Source organism: Gastrolobium bilobum, unplaced genomic scaffold (genome assembly GCF_033153095.1).
Source record: "Gastrolobium bilobum isolate Gb01-03AN ecotype WA unplaced genomic scaffold, APGP_CSIRO_Gbil_v1 utg37194, whole genome shotgun sequence".
Classification (NCBI taxonomy): domain Eukaryota; kingdom Viridiplantae; phylum Streptophyta; class Magnoliopsida; order Fabales; family Fabaceae; genus Gastrolobium; species Gastrolobium bilobum.
Window position 1 is genome coordinate 24,149 of NW_026899053.1, and position 17,049 is coordinate 41,197.

The window sequence follows — 17,049 nt, forward strand, 5'->3', positions numbered from 1 at the left end:
CCGATTGGTTAATTGATAGGGTTTGTATGTTCTAGGGATAGACTTATAAATTCTATGACTCATGATTCTTGATCTTAATGCTTGTTCTATAAAAAGACTCTAAAGGGTTAGGGCTTTGGACTAAGTAAAGAACTAAAATCACCAAGGGATTGAGGTTTAGTTAGTTTAGAAAGAATCGTCGATTATTAATCTTGAATGTTAATTGCAAAAAGGGTAAACTCAATATGAAAATGTTAGGGAAATCGAATCCCTAACTACGCTTTTGCATATTTGAATTCAACTCGTTGTTATTCTGTTCTTGTTTGTGTTCTTGCATCTTAGTTATTAATCTTGAATATAAAAAATATTATTTTTAAATTTCTGTTTTTATCAAATTACATCATATTTTCAAAGACTTTCAAGATGAATTCAACTTTGATTATATAAATAAATTGTTGCTTGATAAATCAATCCTAGTGGGATAGACAACCTTACTTTTACCACTTTATTATTTGTACGACTGGTGCACTTGCCGAAGTCGCAACAAGTTTTTGGTGCCGTTACCGAGAATTGATTTTTATCAACATTAATTTTATTTATTAAATCATAGATTGAATCATTTTTTGTATTATTTTTTTTATTAGTCTATTTTTTATTATTATTTTATTTTAGTTTATTTTTTATTTTTATTTTTGTTTCTCTTGTTTTTATTTTGTTTATTTTAATTTTAATTTTAATTTTAGTTTTCTGTTAGTTTAGTTGTTTTCGTTAGTTGGATCCACTGTGCCTTAGTTTCTATATTTTATGCAACTGCGAGGCACTGTTAACCCCAGTGACATACAACACAAACCAGAGTTAGAAAGACTAGAAAGAACTAATAGGAAACATACTTCTGAGAAGAAAGTACATGAAGCATCTAGTTCTAGTCCCACTGAAGAGCCAATAATGGCCGAAAATCCAAATATTCCAAAGGAGGAATTGATGGGTTAATACTTGAACCTAAATTTCTCGTATCCTGTTGCGAGCATAGTGAGGCGTCAAATTCAGGCTAATAACTTCGAGATCAAGGCCTTCTTCCTGAATATAATTCAGCAAAATCAATTTGAGGGAGACCTGTCTGAAGATCCAAATCAACAAATCACATCTTTCTTGCAGATGTGCAATCTAATTAAAGTAAATGGAGTACCTCCCGAGTTGATTCGTCTGACATTGTTCTTTTTCTCTTTGAAAGAACGAGCACAAAGTTGGTTAGAGCTGCAACCTCTAGATAGTATCACCGCATAGGAAGACCTCTAAGGATCAGATTGACAACTTTAAAAAGCTCGAAGGAGAATCTTTGAGCATTGCTTAGGGAAGATTCAAGGAGCTTATGAGGAGATGCCTACAATATGTGCTTTCTAATGGTAGAAAGGTTTGCATTTTCTATAAAGGAATTTCAGCAAACTATAGGATATTGCTCAATGGTGTAGCTGGAGGAAGTTTATCAGAGGTTGCAACCACTAGAGCTGTGGAATTAATTGAGAAAATGGCAACGGAGGACACTGAGGTCATACCAGCACAGTCCAGGAGGGTAATCATGTAGTTGGAAGGATACGATGCATGTTAGCTAAACAAGACAAGATGGATCAAAGACTAGAGTCACTTTTGAAGCTCCTTTCTCAGACTTAGATTTTTGCAAATAATGCCCAGTTCCCTGTGGCATGCGACACTTGTGGTGGACCTCACAACGCCGAGAGGCCACGATTACTATAAATCCATCTCAGGTAAATTCTATTTGGAAAAATCAGAGGAGGGAGAATAAAACCCTCTTTGGAAGAGAGGATGAAAGCTCTTTGTGATAACCCCTATGTTAAAGTTCCATATTCGTAGAGGATCAAGCAACAGGAGCAGAAGAAGCAATTCTCTAAATTCTTAGAGAATTTTAAGAAGCTACACATCAATATCCCATTTGCGAAAGCTTTAGAGCAAATGTCGTCATATGCTAAGTTTCTAAAGGAGATCCTGACAAAAAAGAGGAAGCTCACAGCAGAATGATTCACTATCTTGATAGAGGAGTGCAGTGCAATCATGCAAAATAATTTGCCTCCAAAATTAAAGGATCCAGGGAGTTTCAGTATCCCATGCACGATTGGCTCGATGACAGTGGATAGGGTCCTATATGATCTTGGCCATTATCTCTAAAGAAAAAACTGGGAGTCACTGAGGTAAAGCCGACCAGGATGATACTGCAACTAGCAGACCGCTCCACCACACAATCTTATGTAGTCATAGAGGACATACTAGTTAAGGTGGACAAGTTCATTATTCCAATGGACTTTGTTATCTTGGAAATAGAAGAGGATGCTACTAGTCCAATGTACTTTGGGAGACCCTTCTTAGCGACCTCCGGAGCACTGATCGACATGCCAAAGTGTGAATTAATCCTAAGGGTGGAAGGAGAGACAACTGTGTTGAAAGTATTTGAAAAAAAACTCCACCACTTGTAGCTTAGCCAGAGAAGATGTTCTTCGTTGATAAGGAAAAGACTGAGGAAGATGACAAGAAAGATCATGAACCAGTTGAAAACTGCAAACCAATGGTGAAGATGGAAGAACCCAGGAGAAACAGAAAGCATGTAAAATCTAAATTCAAAGTTCTCGAGGCCATTCGTTCTCGCCCATGTGCACGGGAGTATTACTATAGTAAGGCAAAATTCCTACACAAAAGGATGTTGTCATCACTAAGCTCCAGCTATAAGCCACTATGATCAATGAAGCTGCAACATCAAGCTAATGACGTTAAACAAGCGCTTGTTGGGAGGCAACCCAACAGATTTATGTTTTTATTTCATTTTGCTGCATTTAGTTTTTGTTTTCGTTCCTTTTGTTTTATTTTAGTTTTAATTTCTAATCTCCATGGTGATATATCTGATAGTTTTCTAATGCTAGTTATCATTATTGTTATTACGTGCTCCTTGTTTCTGATGTGCAATGATTGCTGAGGACAACAAAATTTTAAATCCGGGAATGAGGAGCACTGCCATATACAGTAGCAGTCAGGTTCCCATTGTGCGTGGAGTTGCAAATCTTTTTAGGGAATTTTCCTTTCAATTGTTCCTTTATTTTTTTTATATCGAATTTTTTATTATTATTTCCCTTCCTTGGATTCATTTACTATTGAAAATTTAGAATTATGCCAATGGAAAAATAATAGGAAATTATTCAGTGAATTTAATCCATAAGTGTGTGATGACTTATAACATGTTTTGATTTTATGAACGAGCACTAAGTGAGTAAGTCTAAGAGTTAGCATGAATATTAGGATTGTAGTATGAGTGATTGAGAAAGAGTATAGTTAACTGAATTGCACACCCAGAGCCATGAGATTTTGAGCCTAAATAGAAAATTTTCTTCTTGGTGTGCACTTTACTGTTGAAAGTTCAGTAGAACTTGTTCTATTTCTCCTTGAGATGGTTGTTTTCATAAAATTTTAATATGATTAAGGCATTTTATTTCTTATTTAGCTACTTAGCCAAAAAGCTAACCGTTATGATATCCTTTGTTTAACTCGTTGAGCCTAGACCTGTTTTATTCTTGAGTAACCTGATATTATAATAGCCACTCCACAAATACATCTATCTTAAATAGGATTGGATTGCTGAATTTTCTTGGTAGAGTCTAAGCATGAGCATTATATAATGTGATGTTTAGTGGTGAAAAATGAGGTTATGAGAGTTGAGCAAAAACAAAGGTTGAAAAAAATGGTGAAAAATAAAAATATTTATTTAGTCTTGCCTTTTCAAATCCTATGCAAATAAAAGTGTCGAAAAAAATATAGAAAATGAAAACGAAAAAGAAGAGTATTGGGGTCTAAAGAGAAAAAATAGAAAAATAAAAATGCTGAAAAAGAAAAGGAAGAAAAAGAGAAAAGGGTTGCTTGTAATGTGTTTACACTTTACCATGATCTTCCTATTTTCTGATGCTTTAGCTAGTTTTCTCTTATTTATCCTTCCCTCAGCCAAGCCCTATTATAACCTGAGTGAAGACCTTTTAATTTTTTATGCATATTATTTGACTGTGGAGAGTGAGAATATGACCAAACTTATGTAGTATTGATTTATTGAAGTATTGAGCGAAACACTTACCCTTAGAAACTTAAGTAATGAGTGACTTGATAAATCTAGTAAGGGGTGTGTTTGGATTCAGTTTCTATGCTTGATTGATTAATCTCTTCTTATATTTTTATGACTTGCTGCTTTTGGAAACTGCTTGATTAGCTGCTTGTTCTCAGAGCTGTATTATTTTCCTAAGTCTGATCACCGATGGATTGATGAACTGTCTAGTTCCTTTATAGACGATTCATTGAGCACTCTTTTGCATTTTTTCCATACTATTAAATTAGTCCATTGCTGGGGACAAAAATGAATTAATCTGCGAATGATTTGATAAGTGTCAAAGACACTATGTTTTTACAATTAAAAATAGATTAAATAATGATAAATATTATTTAGAATATAGTGTAAATTAATTAAATGCAAAAGGATCGAGGTTTTAATGTCTGTATGTGATTCTGACTTCTTTTTATATTGTTTTCAGGTTTAAAATGCTAAATTAAAATTGTTATGCATCAATGAAGTTGAAGAAGTCAAGAATCAAGAAGAATTAAAAATAGGAGAAACCTCGTTCTCGCTCACTAGCTCGCTCCAGCAAGTAAGAATTAAAAATAGGAGAAACCTCGTTCTCGAAGAATTAATTTTTTTATGTCGTAAGAAATCATTTTCGTTAAAACTTTTGATGGAAACTAATTTTTTTTGAAAACTTCGACGAAAATATTTTCTGTTAAAAATTTTGACTCAAATTTATTTCAGTCAAAATTTCGACGGATAAAAAAATTTGTTGCTTTTTGTCAAAAAAAATTTCGTCGACAGGTAAAAAAATTTGTTGCCTTTTGACGAAAAAAATTTCGTAGGAAATTTATTTTTCGTCGTTTGAAACGTAGAAATTCTGTCGAAAATATTATCTTTTTTAGCAGTGGGAAAAATTAATAAATAATTTTTTTTAAAAAATTTAAATTTAAATTTATTTCTAAAATATAATAATTATATTATTTTTAAAAAAAGGATAAAATATTAAAGATATCTCACTAACCCTCCATTTTTCTTCCCTACTTTTTTTAACTCCCAAACCAGGGAAGGGAATACCCTTCATTTCCTTCCCCTTCCCTTCCCTCCCAAACAAAGTCTAAGGGGTTAGGTTTTGGATAAAGTAAAGAACTAAAATCACAGGGATTGAGAGTTTAGTTAGTTTAGAAAGAATCGTCGATAATTAATCTTGAATGTTAATTGCAAGAAAGGGTAAACTCATTAGGAAAACGTTAGGGAAATCGAATCCCTAACTACAGTTTTGCATATTTGAATGCAACTCGTTATTTTTTTTTATTGTTTGCGTTCTTGCATCTTAGGGGGGTGTATTGGATTAGGATTTTAAAAGACTTTTTTGAGCTAAAAAATCCTACAGATTTTAAAAGACATTTTAGAATTTGAGAGACTTTATAGACTTTTTTAAAAGACTTTTTTTACAATCAAAATTTCATAGGATTGGATTTTAAAGGATTTTAATAGAATTTATACGATTTGAAAAGACAATATGGATTTATAAGATTTTAAAAAATTATATGATTTTTTAACAAACATTCAAAATTACAAGAGTCAATAAAAACAAATAACAAAGAAATGCAATGATATTAATAAAAAAAATTAAACTTAACAACAGGTTGAAAATTATCTCAAAAATTACTAAGCAACAACTCTTCACATATCAATAAATTCTAATATAATTTTTAACAAACATTCAAAATTACTAAGCAACAACTCTCCACATATCAAGAGCTATACTAGTCCTCCAAGCATTAGCATCTTCTCGTTCCTGCTCTTGGGTTTGACCAACGAGTTGAAAATTATCTTCTTCATTAACTGGTGATACTGAAGATGAAGATGCATCTATTGATTCAATTGGAAATTCATCTGAACGACATTCTTTGCGAAGAAAGTTGTGTAGTGCTACACATGCTAACACAAGCTCTGCTTGTGTTTCAAATAGAAATGGAGGTGCTGACTTAAAAATTGTGAATCTTGATTTAAAAATGCCAAATATTCTTTCAATTACATTTCTCAATGATGCATGACGAAGATTGAACAATTTATTTGCATTTTGAGGGTCATTACCATGACCTGTAAAATCTTGTAGATGATATTGCACACCTCGAAATGGAGCTAAAAATTGACGTCGATTGGGAAATCCAAGATCCACAAGAAAATATTTACCTAATTATATATGCAATACATATAAAATTAGTATGAAAACTAAAAAAAAATATTATTTAAAAAATAAATGCTGACCTTGGGGCACTTCAAGTCTATTCCTCCTTGTTAAAGCATCAGTTAGTAGTTTGGAATCATGAGCTGAACCCTCCCATCCACTAAGAACATACATGAATTCCAAATCAAAGTTACAAGCTGCTAGTACATTTTGTGAAATTTTTCCATGACGATTACGATAACTGCTTATATCTCGTCCCCTCACCATTGCTGGAATATGTGTACCATCAATTGCTCCAATGCAATCCTAAAATTATTCATATATAACAATAATTATATTAATGAAATATACATATTATAATAATGACAACTATAATATAATAGTTATGATTATATAATTATCATGTACCTTGAAAAAAGGGTAAAACCTTGTGCTATCCATTAATTTATTGGGCATAGTAGATCCCGGTTTAGCCATCAAATCATATGCTATTAAATTCAAGGCCTTCAAACTCTTATGAAAATTTTCACTTGCATCAAATTGTGAGCGGCCAAATGTATTACGAATTACACAATATCGAGTATTTTGGCTGACAATTTGTAGGAATGATGCAAGCATTTCTTCAACGGAAATAAATCTTGTATCCTTCAAAGGTGTTTTTTCTTTAAGAATTATGCATAACTTACGAAACACATCTGGATACATTCTATATACTTATCGAAAGATAGCAGGATCCTCATTCAATGCCTGATGTATATAATCATATCCTATACTAGTAATTCGCCTTCTAGTCAATGGACGTTCAATATGTTAACCATCCATCATAATAAAAGATTGATTTAACACATGCATCAATGCATATATTGCCATCATCAACATGTACATGGCTTCATAAAATTCTTCATCTCTTTCTTCGTCAACTCTTTCTTCATCAACTCTTTCTTCTTCCTCTATGTCATTATTTTCATACATGCTCGATTGTGACATTATATGTATATAAAAAAATATACGAGACTGTAAACAATTTAAAAAGAAGAAAATAAAATCCCACGTGAATAACTCAAATAATTCAATAAAAATAAAACCAATAAATAGTTCAACCAAATTATAACCCAAATACTATAACCAAAATAGTTCAACCAAATTATATCCCAAATATTTCAACCAAATTACAACCAAAATAACATAAAAAAATATTAATCACCCTAGCTTGAAATTTATCCAAGAAAAGCACTCTTCTAATGACATGCTCAAGAACAAGTCCTTCTTTGCTTTAGTATTAAGCAAATCAACTTCAAGAATTGAGTCTTATCCTCCAAATTTGGAATCTCTTTTATAGCATTCCAAATATTACTTTCTCTTTTTCTATCTCTTTCTCTTTCATAGTTATTAATCTTGAAAATAAAAAATATTATTTTTAAATTTCTGTCTTTATTAAATCACATCATATTTTCAAAGACTTTCAAGTTCAATTCAACTTTAGTTATATAAATAATTATTGCTTGATAAATCAATCCTTGTGGGATTAACAACCTTACTTTTACCATTTTATTACGTGTACGACCGGTACACTTGCCGAAGTCGCAACAACAATCAACTCCTAAAATTAATGAAGCTTTAAACATTAAAGCCTATATATATAGTTTTAAACCCTATTTTGAGAGCGAATGTAAATAACTTATCTGCATTCACTATAGAAACATTAAAGTATATATATATATATATATGGGTTTATCATCTATCATTTAACATGACCACAAAAATTTTCCTACACACACAACATTTTGTGGGGCCCGCAGCAAAAAAAAAAAAACTTCGGCACGCAAAACGAATCTCTATAACATAACACAATCACTTTTCCTACAACATAACTCTTATAAAACCCTATATATATATATATATATATATATATATATATATATATATATTAAGAATTGTGCCGAGTGCATCCTTAAACTATGTGGTTTTGCTTCCCTGCCACACAGGTGGGAAGGTGCCGATTCAGCCTAGCTCCTTCACAAATGGAGTTCTGAAAGAAGCTAATAAATTTGCCTCTGAAAATCCCTCTTTCACAGTCAATATTAGCCGGGGAATTAGACCGGTAAGGTTAAGTTAAACAGTAATTTGAATACATATATCTCTATGGAAACTTTCTACCAAGCAAGCAGCAAAAATATAGTTATTATTATACTTTCTTTAAATGTTGGGCTGTGATCTCATGGTAATGAAATTATAACTTGATGCAGCATGTACATCTAACTTCATAAGAAAGTACTTGAATAACAAGACACGTATTGTGAAGTTGCAGTTTGGAAAGAAATTGTGGCCTGTAAAGTTTCTTTGTGGTCCATCCAAATTTTCTACACCCGGAAAGTTGTCTAGAGGTCCATCCAAATTTGCAAGAGAAATAAATTGGTAGATGGAGATGTTTGCGTCTTTGAGCTCATCACATAAAGATGCAGTGTTTGATGTTCATATTTTCAGATGCCACTATTAGGCAATCCAATTGGAGTTGTTGGTACCGTAACTCTGAAGATGTATCACTGCTCTAGAATGCATTGGATAAAATTCACCTTTTATTGTAGTTCGTGATCATTAGGAGTAGGGCTGTGCATGGGTCAGGTTGGGTCAGATTTTTGTGCCGATTCGATCCAACTTGGTTTTTATAGGTCAGGTATTTTGACCCGACCCGCTTTAATTTGATCCAAGTCAGGTCTGACTTGGTTTGGATTTTTTTGAACTAGTTCAAAATTGGGTCGGATCTGACCTGACTTGGTTTCTGAAGTTCTTCTGACTTGGTTTCTGAAGTGGGTCAAATCTGACCTGACCCATTTTTTACTTGGTTTCGTCACAAAATTTCGTCGAAATTTCTACGTTGCAAACGACGAAAATTTCGTCACAAAATTATTTTTTCGTCGGAATACTTTTTGCCGAAAAGCGACGAAATTTTTTCTCTAATGAAAATTTTTACAAAAATAAATTTTCTATCGAAATTTAGTTTTCGTCAAAAGTTTTGACGAAAATGATTTCCTCCATCAAAAGTTTTAAACGAAAAAAGAATCCGTCAAAAATTTTGACGGAATGTTTTTCGTTCAAAATTTCGATGGGAATGTGTTCTGATGAAAATTTCGACAGAAATTGTTTTGAGGGAAATGTTTCATTCGAAACTTTCGCCGAAATTTAGATTCTCTAAAGAATTTTGACAGAATATTTTTTCTGTCAAAATTTTTTATCGAAATATTTTTTGTCAAAAACTTTTACGAAATTTTTTGACAAAAATATGTTCCGTTGAAAATTTTGAGGGAAATATTTTTTATCAAAAAACTTGACAAAAATATTTAGTCGAAATGTGTTTCGCTAAAAATTTCGACGATTTTTTTTTTTTTTTTTTGTCAAAAAGTTTAACGAAAATGTTTCCGTCGAAAACTTTTGCCGAAATTTGAATTCTGTAAAGAATCTTGATGAAATTTTTTTCAGTCAAAAAATTTCGATGGAAATGTGTTTCGTCGAAATTTTGTATGAATATGTTTTTTTGTGAAATATTTTGACGAAATTTAGATTCCGTAAAAAAAAATTTCCGTCAAATTTTTTTACAGAAATGTTTTTAGTCATAAATTTTAATGAAAATATTTTTCGTCATAATTTTTTTGATGAAAATATTTTGCGTAAATTTTTTTGACGTAATTGTTTTACGTTAAAATTTTTCTTTTAATGTAATTATGATTTTTTTTCTTTGTTTTTCACATAATGGGTATGGGTCAAGTTTTGGGTCAATGGGTCATTATTAAAACAAGTTAGGTCTAAAACTAACCCAAATAAAGTGGGTCAGTATTTAAACTCAGTTAAAAAAAAATAGGTATTTATGGGTCAGGTCAAGGTCAGATCAAGGGCAGGGCAAGGGCAGGGCAGGGCATGGCAAGGGCAAGAGAACAAGTAAGGTATTTTTTTTTGCACACCCCTAATTAGGAGGTATATTTATCAATATAATGAATCAGAGTGTTATTTTTGTATAAAAATATTTATTTAAAGTGGTAGTAAGTACCAAAAAAGGCAGGCTCAGCTTGTTCTATAACTAAAATCGATTCTGAAATTTCAAAATTAATTATTCTATGAATAATTCCTTAGCTTTTTGTTTGGGAGTTTGGAGGGAAAATGGAAGGAAGGGAGAAGGAGGGGAAGGGAGGGAAGGGAAATGAAGGTATTCCCTTCTCTTGTTTGAGAGTTAAAATATGGTAAGGGAGGAAAAAAAGAGAGTTAAAAAGATATTTGTATAATTTTATCTTTTTAAAAAAATTAATATCATTATTATTTTTTACAAATTAAATTAAATTAATTTTTTTTTTAAATTATTTATCTACATTTCACAATAATAAAAAAGATCATATTTCTGAAGAAGAAAAAATTCCGTTGCAAATGAAGAAATTTTTTATTGAAAAGAGCTTCGTGCAAAGGCAGTAGAATTTACTCCGTCGTAATTTTTTTATCGAAAATCTTGCTTTTCCTTTGAAAAATAAAGCATTAACATAATATTTATGTAATGAGTTCAGTCAAAAAATTTCACGTGGATTGATGACATTTTTTATTTATGTAACATCCCGGGCGCTGACGAGGGTAAGGAGTGATCGCCAGTGCGAAAGGCATAGATAAGGAGCGGCTCCTGGCAGGCTTCCAGCGGGATAGTCATTGATTCTTGAAGCGACCGAGTATTACAATTTAAATTTTTGACAGGAAAATATTCCGTCGAAAATTTTCTAAAAATGGAAAAGAAAATTTGTCAGAAATTTTCGACGAAAATTTTTTTGTTTAAAATCTTCACTTAGATTGATGACATGGATTTGTTTTGGGTTTTTTTTTCAAAATTTTCGACGAAAAAAATATTTCGTCAAAATTTTTGATGGAATTTATTTTCTGTCAAAATTTTTGACAAAAATGATTTCTTAAATATTGTCGACAGAAAAAAATTCCATCGAAAGTTTTGAATCAACACCCGAAAGAGAGGGATTACTAAGACTGTGTTGGTATGAGACAGTACAGTTGATGATAACTTATAAGAATTAATTGGTAGTATTTATACTAACAAGATTTATCTACTTTTCGATAGTTCGAAAAAGAAGAACTCCATATTTAAGCATGCTTGGCTTGAAACAATTATGAGATTGTGGGCATAGTCATTGATCCTTGCAAGTTGACGGGCATTACAAATTGGGTGAGCTTACATTGAATTTAACTAATTTAATTTTTAAATTTATTTAAAGAAATATCGAATACTCTTCTTCACAACATAGAGTTATATAAAATGTTGTTTTATTTCTTTCTTACCATAAGTTAAAATTTATTAGAATAAAAGTCCTAACACAAAAAGTTCCAATAAAAGTAACATATCTATCTATGTAGCACCGACACTGACACGTGACACATGACACGATACAACACGACACTCCGACACGTTAATTCTAAAAAATATTAAATTTCGACACGTTAAGACACGTTTTGATATTAAATAATATATTTAATTTATGTAGTATATATTATCTTTAATATTCAATAATTCAACAAAAAAATGTATCTAAATTTATAATATTCATAAATTTTGCAAAGAAACATAAGATATTCCAAATATTTATATTAAACTCAATAAAATGGTAATCGTAATCTAATGAATCTAACAGTTGGAACTAAAAACTCAACGCAATTTAACCTTTGAACCGTTTTTCGAATTTCAATAACGCGTGTTGGAGTGTCGGAGTGTCCGAGAGTGTCGGGAAGTGTCGGACACGACACGTCAAGGTTTTTGAAGTGTCGGTGCTTCATAGATATCTATTCAGGGAAGAAAACAAATTACAATCTTTACAAAATAATTAACCTATGATATCAACTTTACTCTTAGTTTGCAGATTATTAACGACGACCTAAGTTAACTATTTTTGTATTAGAGTCTGCTTGGCGCAGATTTGCTTTAATTTAAAAAATAATTTTTAAACTAAAACTAAGAGTAAGAAATTAATTGCTGATTGTATATAATATTTAACTTAAAATCACTTTAAAATTCAATTTAAAAATAAATTATTTGATAAAATAATTTTCTTTTGTTTTTAATTAAAATTATCATAAAGAGTATATAGTTAAAATTCTCCATGTTATTTAGAAAAACAAAACTATATAATAAGAAATAAAAGATAAAATTTTAATAAGAATAATAAATACTTATTTATTAATATATTCAAAAATAAAAAAAGTATTTATATAAGTAAAGGGAAAAAGTATTTCTCTAGTCACTTGAGATAATTATCTCCAGTGAGCTCAAAACGATGTTGTTTTGGGTTATAAGATTAAAAAATTATAATGATAAAGACTAATATAACGACTGATAAACGACGTCGTTTTGGACTCACCGGAGATAACTTATCTTCATTTACCAGAGATTTTACCCATAAGTAAAGTTATATAATAATATATCAATTTTATAAAGGAAAATATTTTAAAATATTTGTGAAGTGCCACATTTGGCTTTTTTTGTAAATATTATTTTTATGAAAATCTCTTTGATTAAAATCTTATTGCAACTATTTTTTATATTCCTATCACCAGTCATGTGACACTTCACAAATTTCAGAAATTGCATAATAAAAAAAAATTGATTGTATTATTAGAAACCTTTGGAAAGCTTGAGGAGTTAGATGATATAAAAGGTAGAATAGACACATTCATCAAGTTTTAAAAGTGTTAAGTAAGGATTTGGATGGAAAAAATAAAACGGAATAAGTAATAATTTTTTTTATAGGGAATAAGTAAAATAAAAAAAAAAACATAAAAATCAAGTGATTCAAAGGAAAATCATATGAGGAATATTTATATTTTTTTTCTCAGAATAATGTAATCCACTCAATCTATTCTATTTCTATTCATTTGTTTATCGTTAATGCCATTTAAATTTTACTTTTTCACACTTTTAATAAAGGAGTCGCTAGCTACTACTATATTTGGGAAGACGTAGTCACGTAGCCACCTCTCGTAGTGTATATCATATTAAGCAATTGATTCCAACGTGCATTCAATAAAAGTTGAGAAAGTTGGTGATGTTCCATAAAAACGAATAAGAAGTTCTGCTATGTTATTCTGCTATGTTATTTGTCAAGATTCCAGTTCTTAGTCTGAAAGCCTAGGGAGATTTTTGCGGTTTCCACTGATATCCATGATTTTCCCCCCTTATTTTCTGGTGCGGTTTAGTGTGCGGTTTTTTCCTCATCTGTTTGCCTTGGGGTGGTGCAGGTCCAGTTCGTGCACACAGAGAGAAAGAGGGAGAACTCAGGTACCAACATCGATCCATGGCTTACCATTGCAACCGGCAAAATAAGCATCCTCTTCCCACTTCAATCCTTTTCTTCAAGATTATTCTTCCGACAAGTCTTCAAGATGGAAAGCTTGTAAACATTCTTTCCTTCATCTCCTCTTTTCTTCTCTCTGTCATTTTCATTTTTCTTTGTTATGCTTGTGAACTTAATTATGCATTTTAACAGAAAGTTCTTTGGCAGATGATCCCAAAAAAATTCACTGGGAAATATGGTGGTGAGATGTCAAACCCAGTGTTTCTCAAGCCTCCAGATGGCACTGAATGGGAAGTATTTTGGAGTAGAAAAGATGGTTATATTTGGCTTCAAAAGGGTTGGAAAGAATTTGCTACATATTACTCCCTAAAGCATGGCCACATGGTGTTGTTTGAATACAAGAAAACTTCTCATTTTGAGGTACACATATTTGACAAGAGTACCTTGAAATAGATTATCTTTTCCATGGCTCTCAAGATACACAGGACAACCTTGACCAGATTAGTGATGATGACTCAGTTAAAATTTCGGATGAGTTACCACCATGCCATAAGACTAGAATGAAATCACCAACGTCTTCTCCTCAACCATGTAAGAAATTGACAACTGGCACAAGTCGAGGTGTTAAGAGAAGAGCCACTGAGCAAAATCTGCCTCATCATGTCCAAATTGAAGGTACAAACTATGATGAGTTTAAATTTGCATCTGTAAAGAAAGAATCAGATGGTATCTATTTCATGATCGAATGATCCATTTCGTTTCATTGATCCAGTTGAGTTTGAGGTCAAATTTTCATAACATAACTCATGTTCTTCAATTTTTCAGAGGATATGGGTGGTACCACTGAACATGACAACCTTGACCAGAACCAGATTCATGATGACTCAGTCAGAAGTTTGGATGAGACACCACCGTGCCGTATGGCTAGACAGAAAGCACCAATGCCTTGTCCTAAACCATGTAAAAGATTAAGAACTGGCACTAGTGGAGATGTTGAAAGAAGATCCACTTTGCGAAAGTTGCCTCAGCGTGTCCAAATTAAGAGTAATCAATTTCACGGTACAAACTTTGAGATGTCTGACTTTGCTCATGTAACAAAAGAATCGGAATGTTATGTATTTCATGATTGGATTGTCCTTTTCATTTCTTGGATCCAGTTGAATTTTTTAGGTCAATTTTCTTTGTTCAATTTTTCAGAGGAAATGGATGGTACCACTGAAGGCTTAAAAGTGGAGCAGTCAACTTCTAAAAGTACTGAAGCTTTAAAGAAAACCACAACCTTCAGATCTAAAAAACCCTCTTTCACGATTGTCATGAAGCCTTCCTATGTTGATCGACATTGCTTGGTGAGCTTTAGATTTGCTTCATTTTTATCCCATAAGATGGTTTCTTATCTTTTGTTTGAAGCAGCAAAATAACTTTTTAGTTGTTAGATTTTCTAACTTGGAAAAACATAAAACATTCAGCATGTCCCAGTACAATTTGCTAAAAAGTATTTGAAGAAAAAGGAAAGGATTATCCTTCTTCAGGTTTTGGATGGAGGAACTTGGCATTGTAGTTATAGCCAGGGCAAAATTGTTGCTGGATGGAAGAAATTTGTATCAGAAAATAATTTGAAAGTGGGGGATGTTTGTCTTTTTGAGCTGACCAACAGCCAAGGCCTTTCTTTGCAAGTACAAATCTTGCAACTTGCAGAAGTACCCCATTCCCCTCCAGTCCAAGGTAATCCAAGTTGGTCTTTCTTTTGAAGTATTAATCTATTTGATCTACAAGTATTCATTGTAATTTTCTTGCTTAGAATCACTTCAAGGAGAGGAATCTATTGGTTATATACCCTTGGAGAGTACTGTGATGTTGGAAAGTAAAACTATTATTGCTAGAAAATGTAAATCTTAGACATGAATGCTGTGTGACCAATTGGTTATTCATATCTTATTATCCTTATGAAAAGCTGAAATCGAATAAAAGTAAAAATTCAAGTATAGATATTTCAAAATTGTGCAGAGTGCATCCTTAAATTAAGTGGTTTTATTGCATGCCACAGGTGGGAAGACAAATCCCTGCCCCTTCACAAATGGAGCTCTGAAAGAAGCTAAAAAATTCACCTCAGAAAATCCCTTTTTCAGGGTCAATTTTAGGCTGGGAAAGAGACCGGTAAGGTTAAGTTAGGTTAAGCAGCAAATTAAATACGTATATCTATGCATGGAGACTTTGTTCCATGCAAGCAGAGAAAATGCAGTTATATTTATACTATCATTAACTGTTGGGCTGTGATCTCATGGTGATGAAAATATAACTTGATGCAGAATGTACCAATTCCCTTCATGAGAGAGTACTTCAACAAGAAGACGCAGATTGTGAAGTTTCAGTTTGGAAATAAATTGTGGCCTGTAAAGTTTTTGTGTTGTCAACACGGAAATTCTAATTGCGGGAAGTTTTCTAGTGGTTGGTTCTTGTTTGCAGAAGTAAGTAAATTGGTAGATGGAGATATATGTGTGCTTGAGCTCATCAACAGAAAAGAGGCAGTGCTTGATGTTCATATTTTCAGAAACCACTGTTAGCTAGGCAATCGCTAATTGGAGCTGTTAGTGCTGAAACTCTAAATATGTATAGGTAAAATTGTGATTTCATTGTAGTTATTAATCCTTGGGAGTTAGGAGGTGTAGTTAATTAATATTATGACTAGGAATGTTATTTTCACATCATTAGGGCCTATATCATGAAAGGAAGGTCTTCTTTTATTACAGTATTACATATTTTTCTTTTTCTGATTGTATTCTGTTAGCAATTTGTATTCGGTTAGCATTTTGTTAGCATTGCTTTCTATTTGGCACCTGTTAGCTTTTCTTTCCTGTTTTGTAGCCACGTCACCATGAGTTTGTTACAACAGATTCTCTTAGGTGCTTTTATATACTGAATCATTTGTACCAATTACACACTGAATGAAAATATACAAAGTTAGTTTTTCTTCTCTTCCTTTCTGGAAATGCAGAGTGCTCAAATAGCTAATATGGTATCAAGAGCTTTTTGATGGCTCGAGGCAACAACCGTCCTCCGTCGACTTCCGACATGTCCTCCGGTGCTTCTTCAATGGAGGATACAGCAAGCCCCTACTCCCTGCAGAGCAGTGATCACCCTGGTCTTGTCCTTGTGACCCATACCCTTGATGGTACCAATTACAGCTCCTGGAACCGAGCTATGCTTTTGGCTCTCACTGCCAAAAACAAATCAGCTTTCATAGACGGATCTCTTCCCCGTCCTTCCAATTCCGATCTCCTATTTCCAGCATGGAATCGGTGCAACTCAATGGTCATCTCTTGGATCCTTAATTCTGTCTCCAAAGCTATTGCAGATAGCTTGGTTTATTTCTCAAATGCCTCTGACGCCTGGGATGATCTACGCACTCGCTTTCAGCAAGCCAACGGACCACGCATCTTCCAACTGAAACA

The 17,049-nt window shown here is 32.4% G+C and overlaps 2 protein-coding genes across 2 annotated transcripts; one reads left to right on the forward strand and one right to left on the reverse strand.

Annotated features, from left to right (window-relative positions):
• Positions 1-5,816: 5,816 nt before the first annotated feature.
• Positions 5,817-6,752, reverse strand: LOC133286609 (uncharacterized). The gene is made up of 3 exons (XM_061484043.1): positions 6,684-6,752; positions 6,356-6,581; positions 5,817-6,280 (listed from the first exon to the last, which is right to left on the reverse strand). Exons 1-3 carry the CDS (start codon positions 6,750-6,752, stop codon positions 5,817-5,819), a joined length of 759 nt encoding a protein of 252 aa, XP_061340027.1.
• Positions 6,753-13,600: 6,848 nt separating this feature from the next.
• Positions 13,601-16,161, forward strand: LOC133286610 (B3 domain-containing protein Os11g0197600-like). Its single transcript, XM_061484044.1, has 9 exons — positions 13,601-13,699; positions 13,808-14,020; positions 14,086-14,326; positions 14,426-14,659; positions 14,798-14,946; positions 15,067-15,322; positions 15,399-15,485; positions 15,645-15,754; positions 15,907-16,161. The coding sequence occupies exons 1-9, from the start codon at positions 13,601-13,603 to the stop codon at positions 16,159-16,161; spliced, it is 1,644 nt and encodes a 547-aa protein (XP_061340028.1).
• Positions 16,162-17,049: the final 888 nt, after the last annotated feature.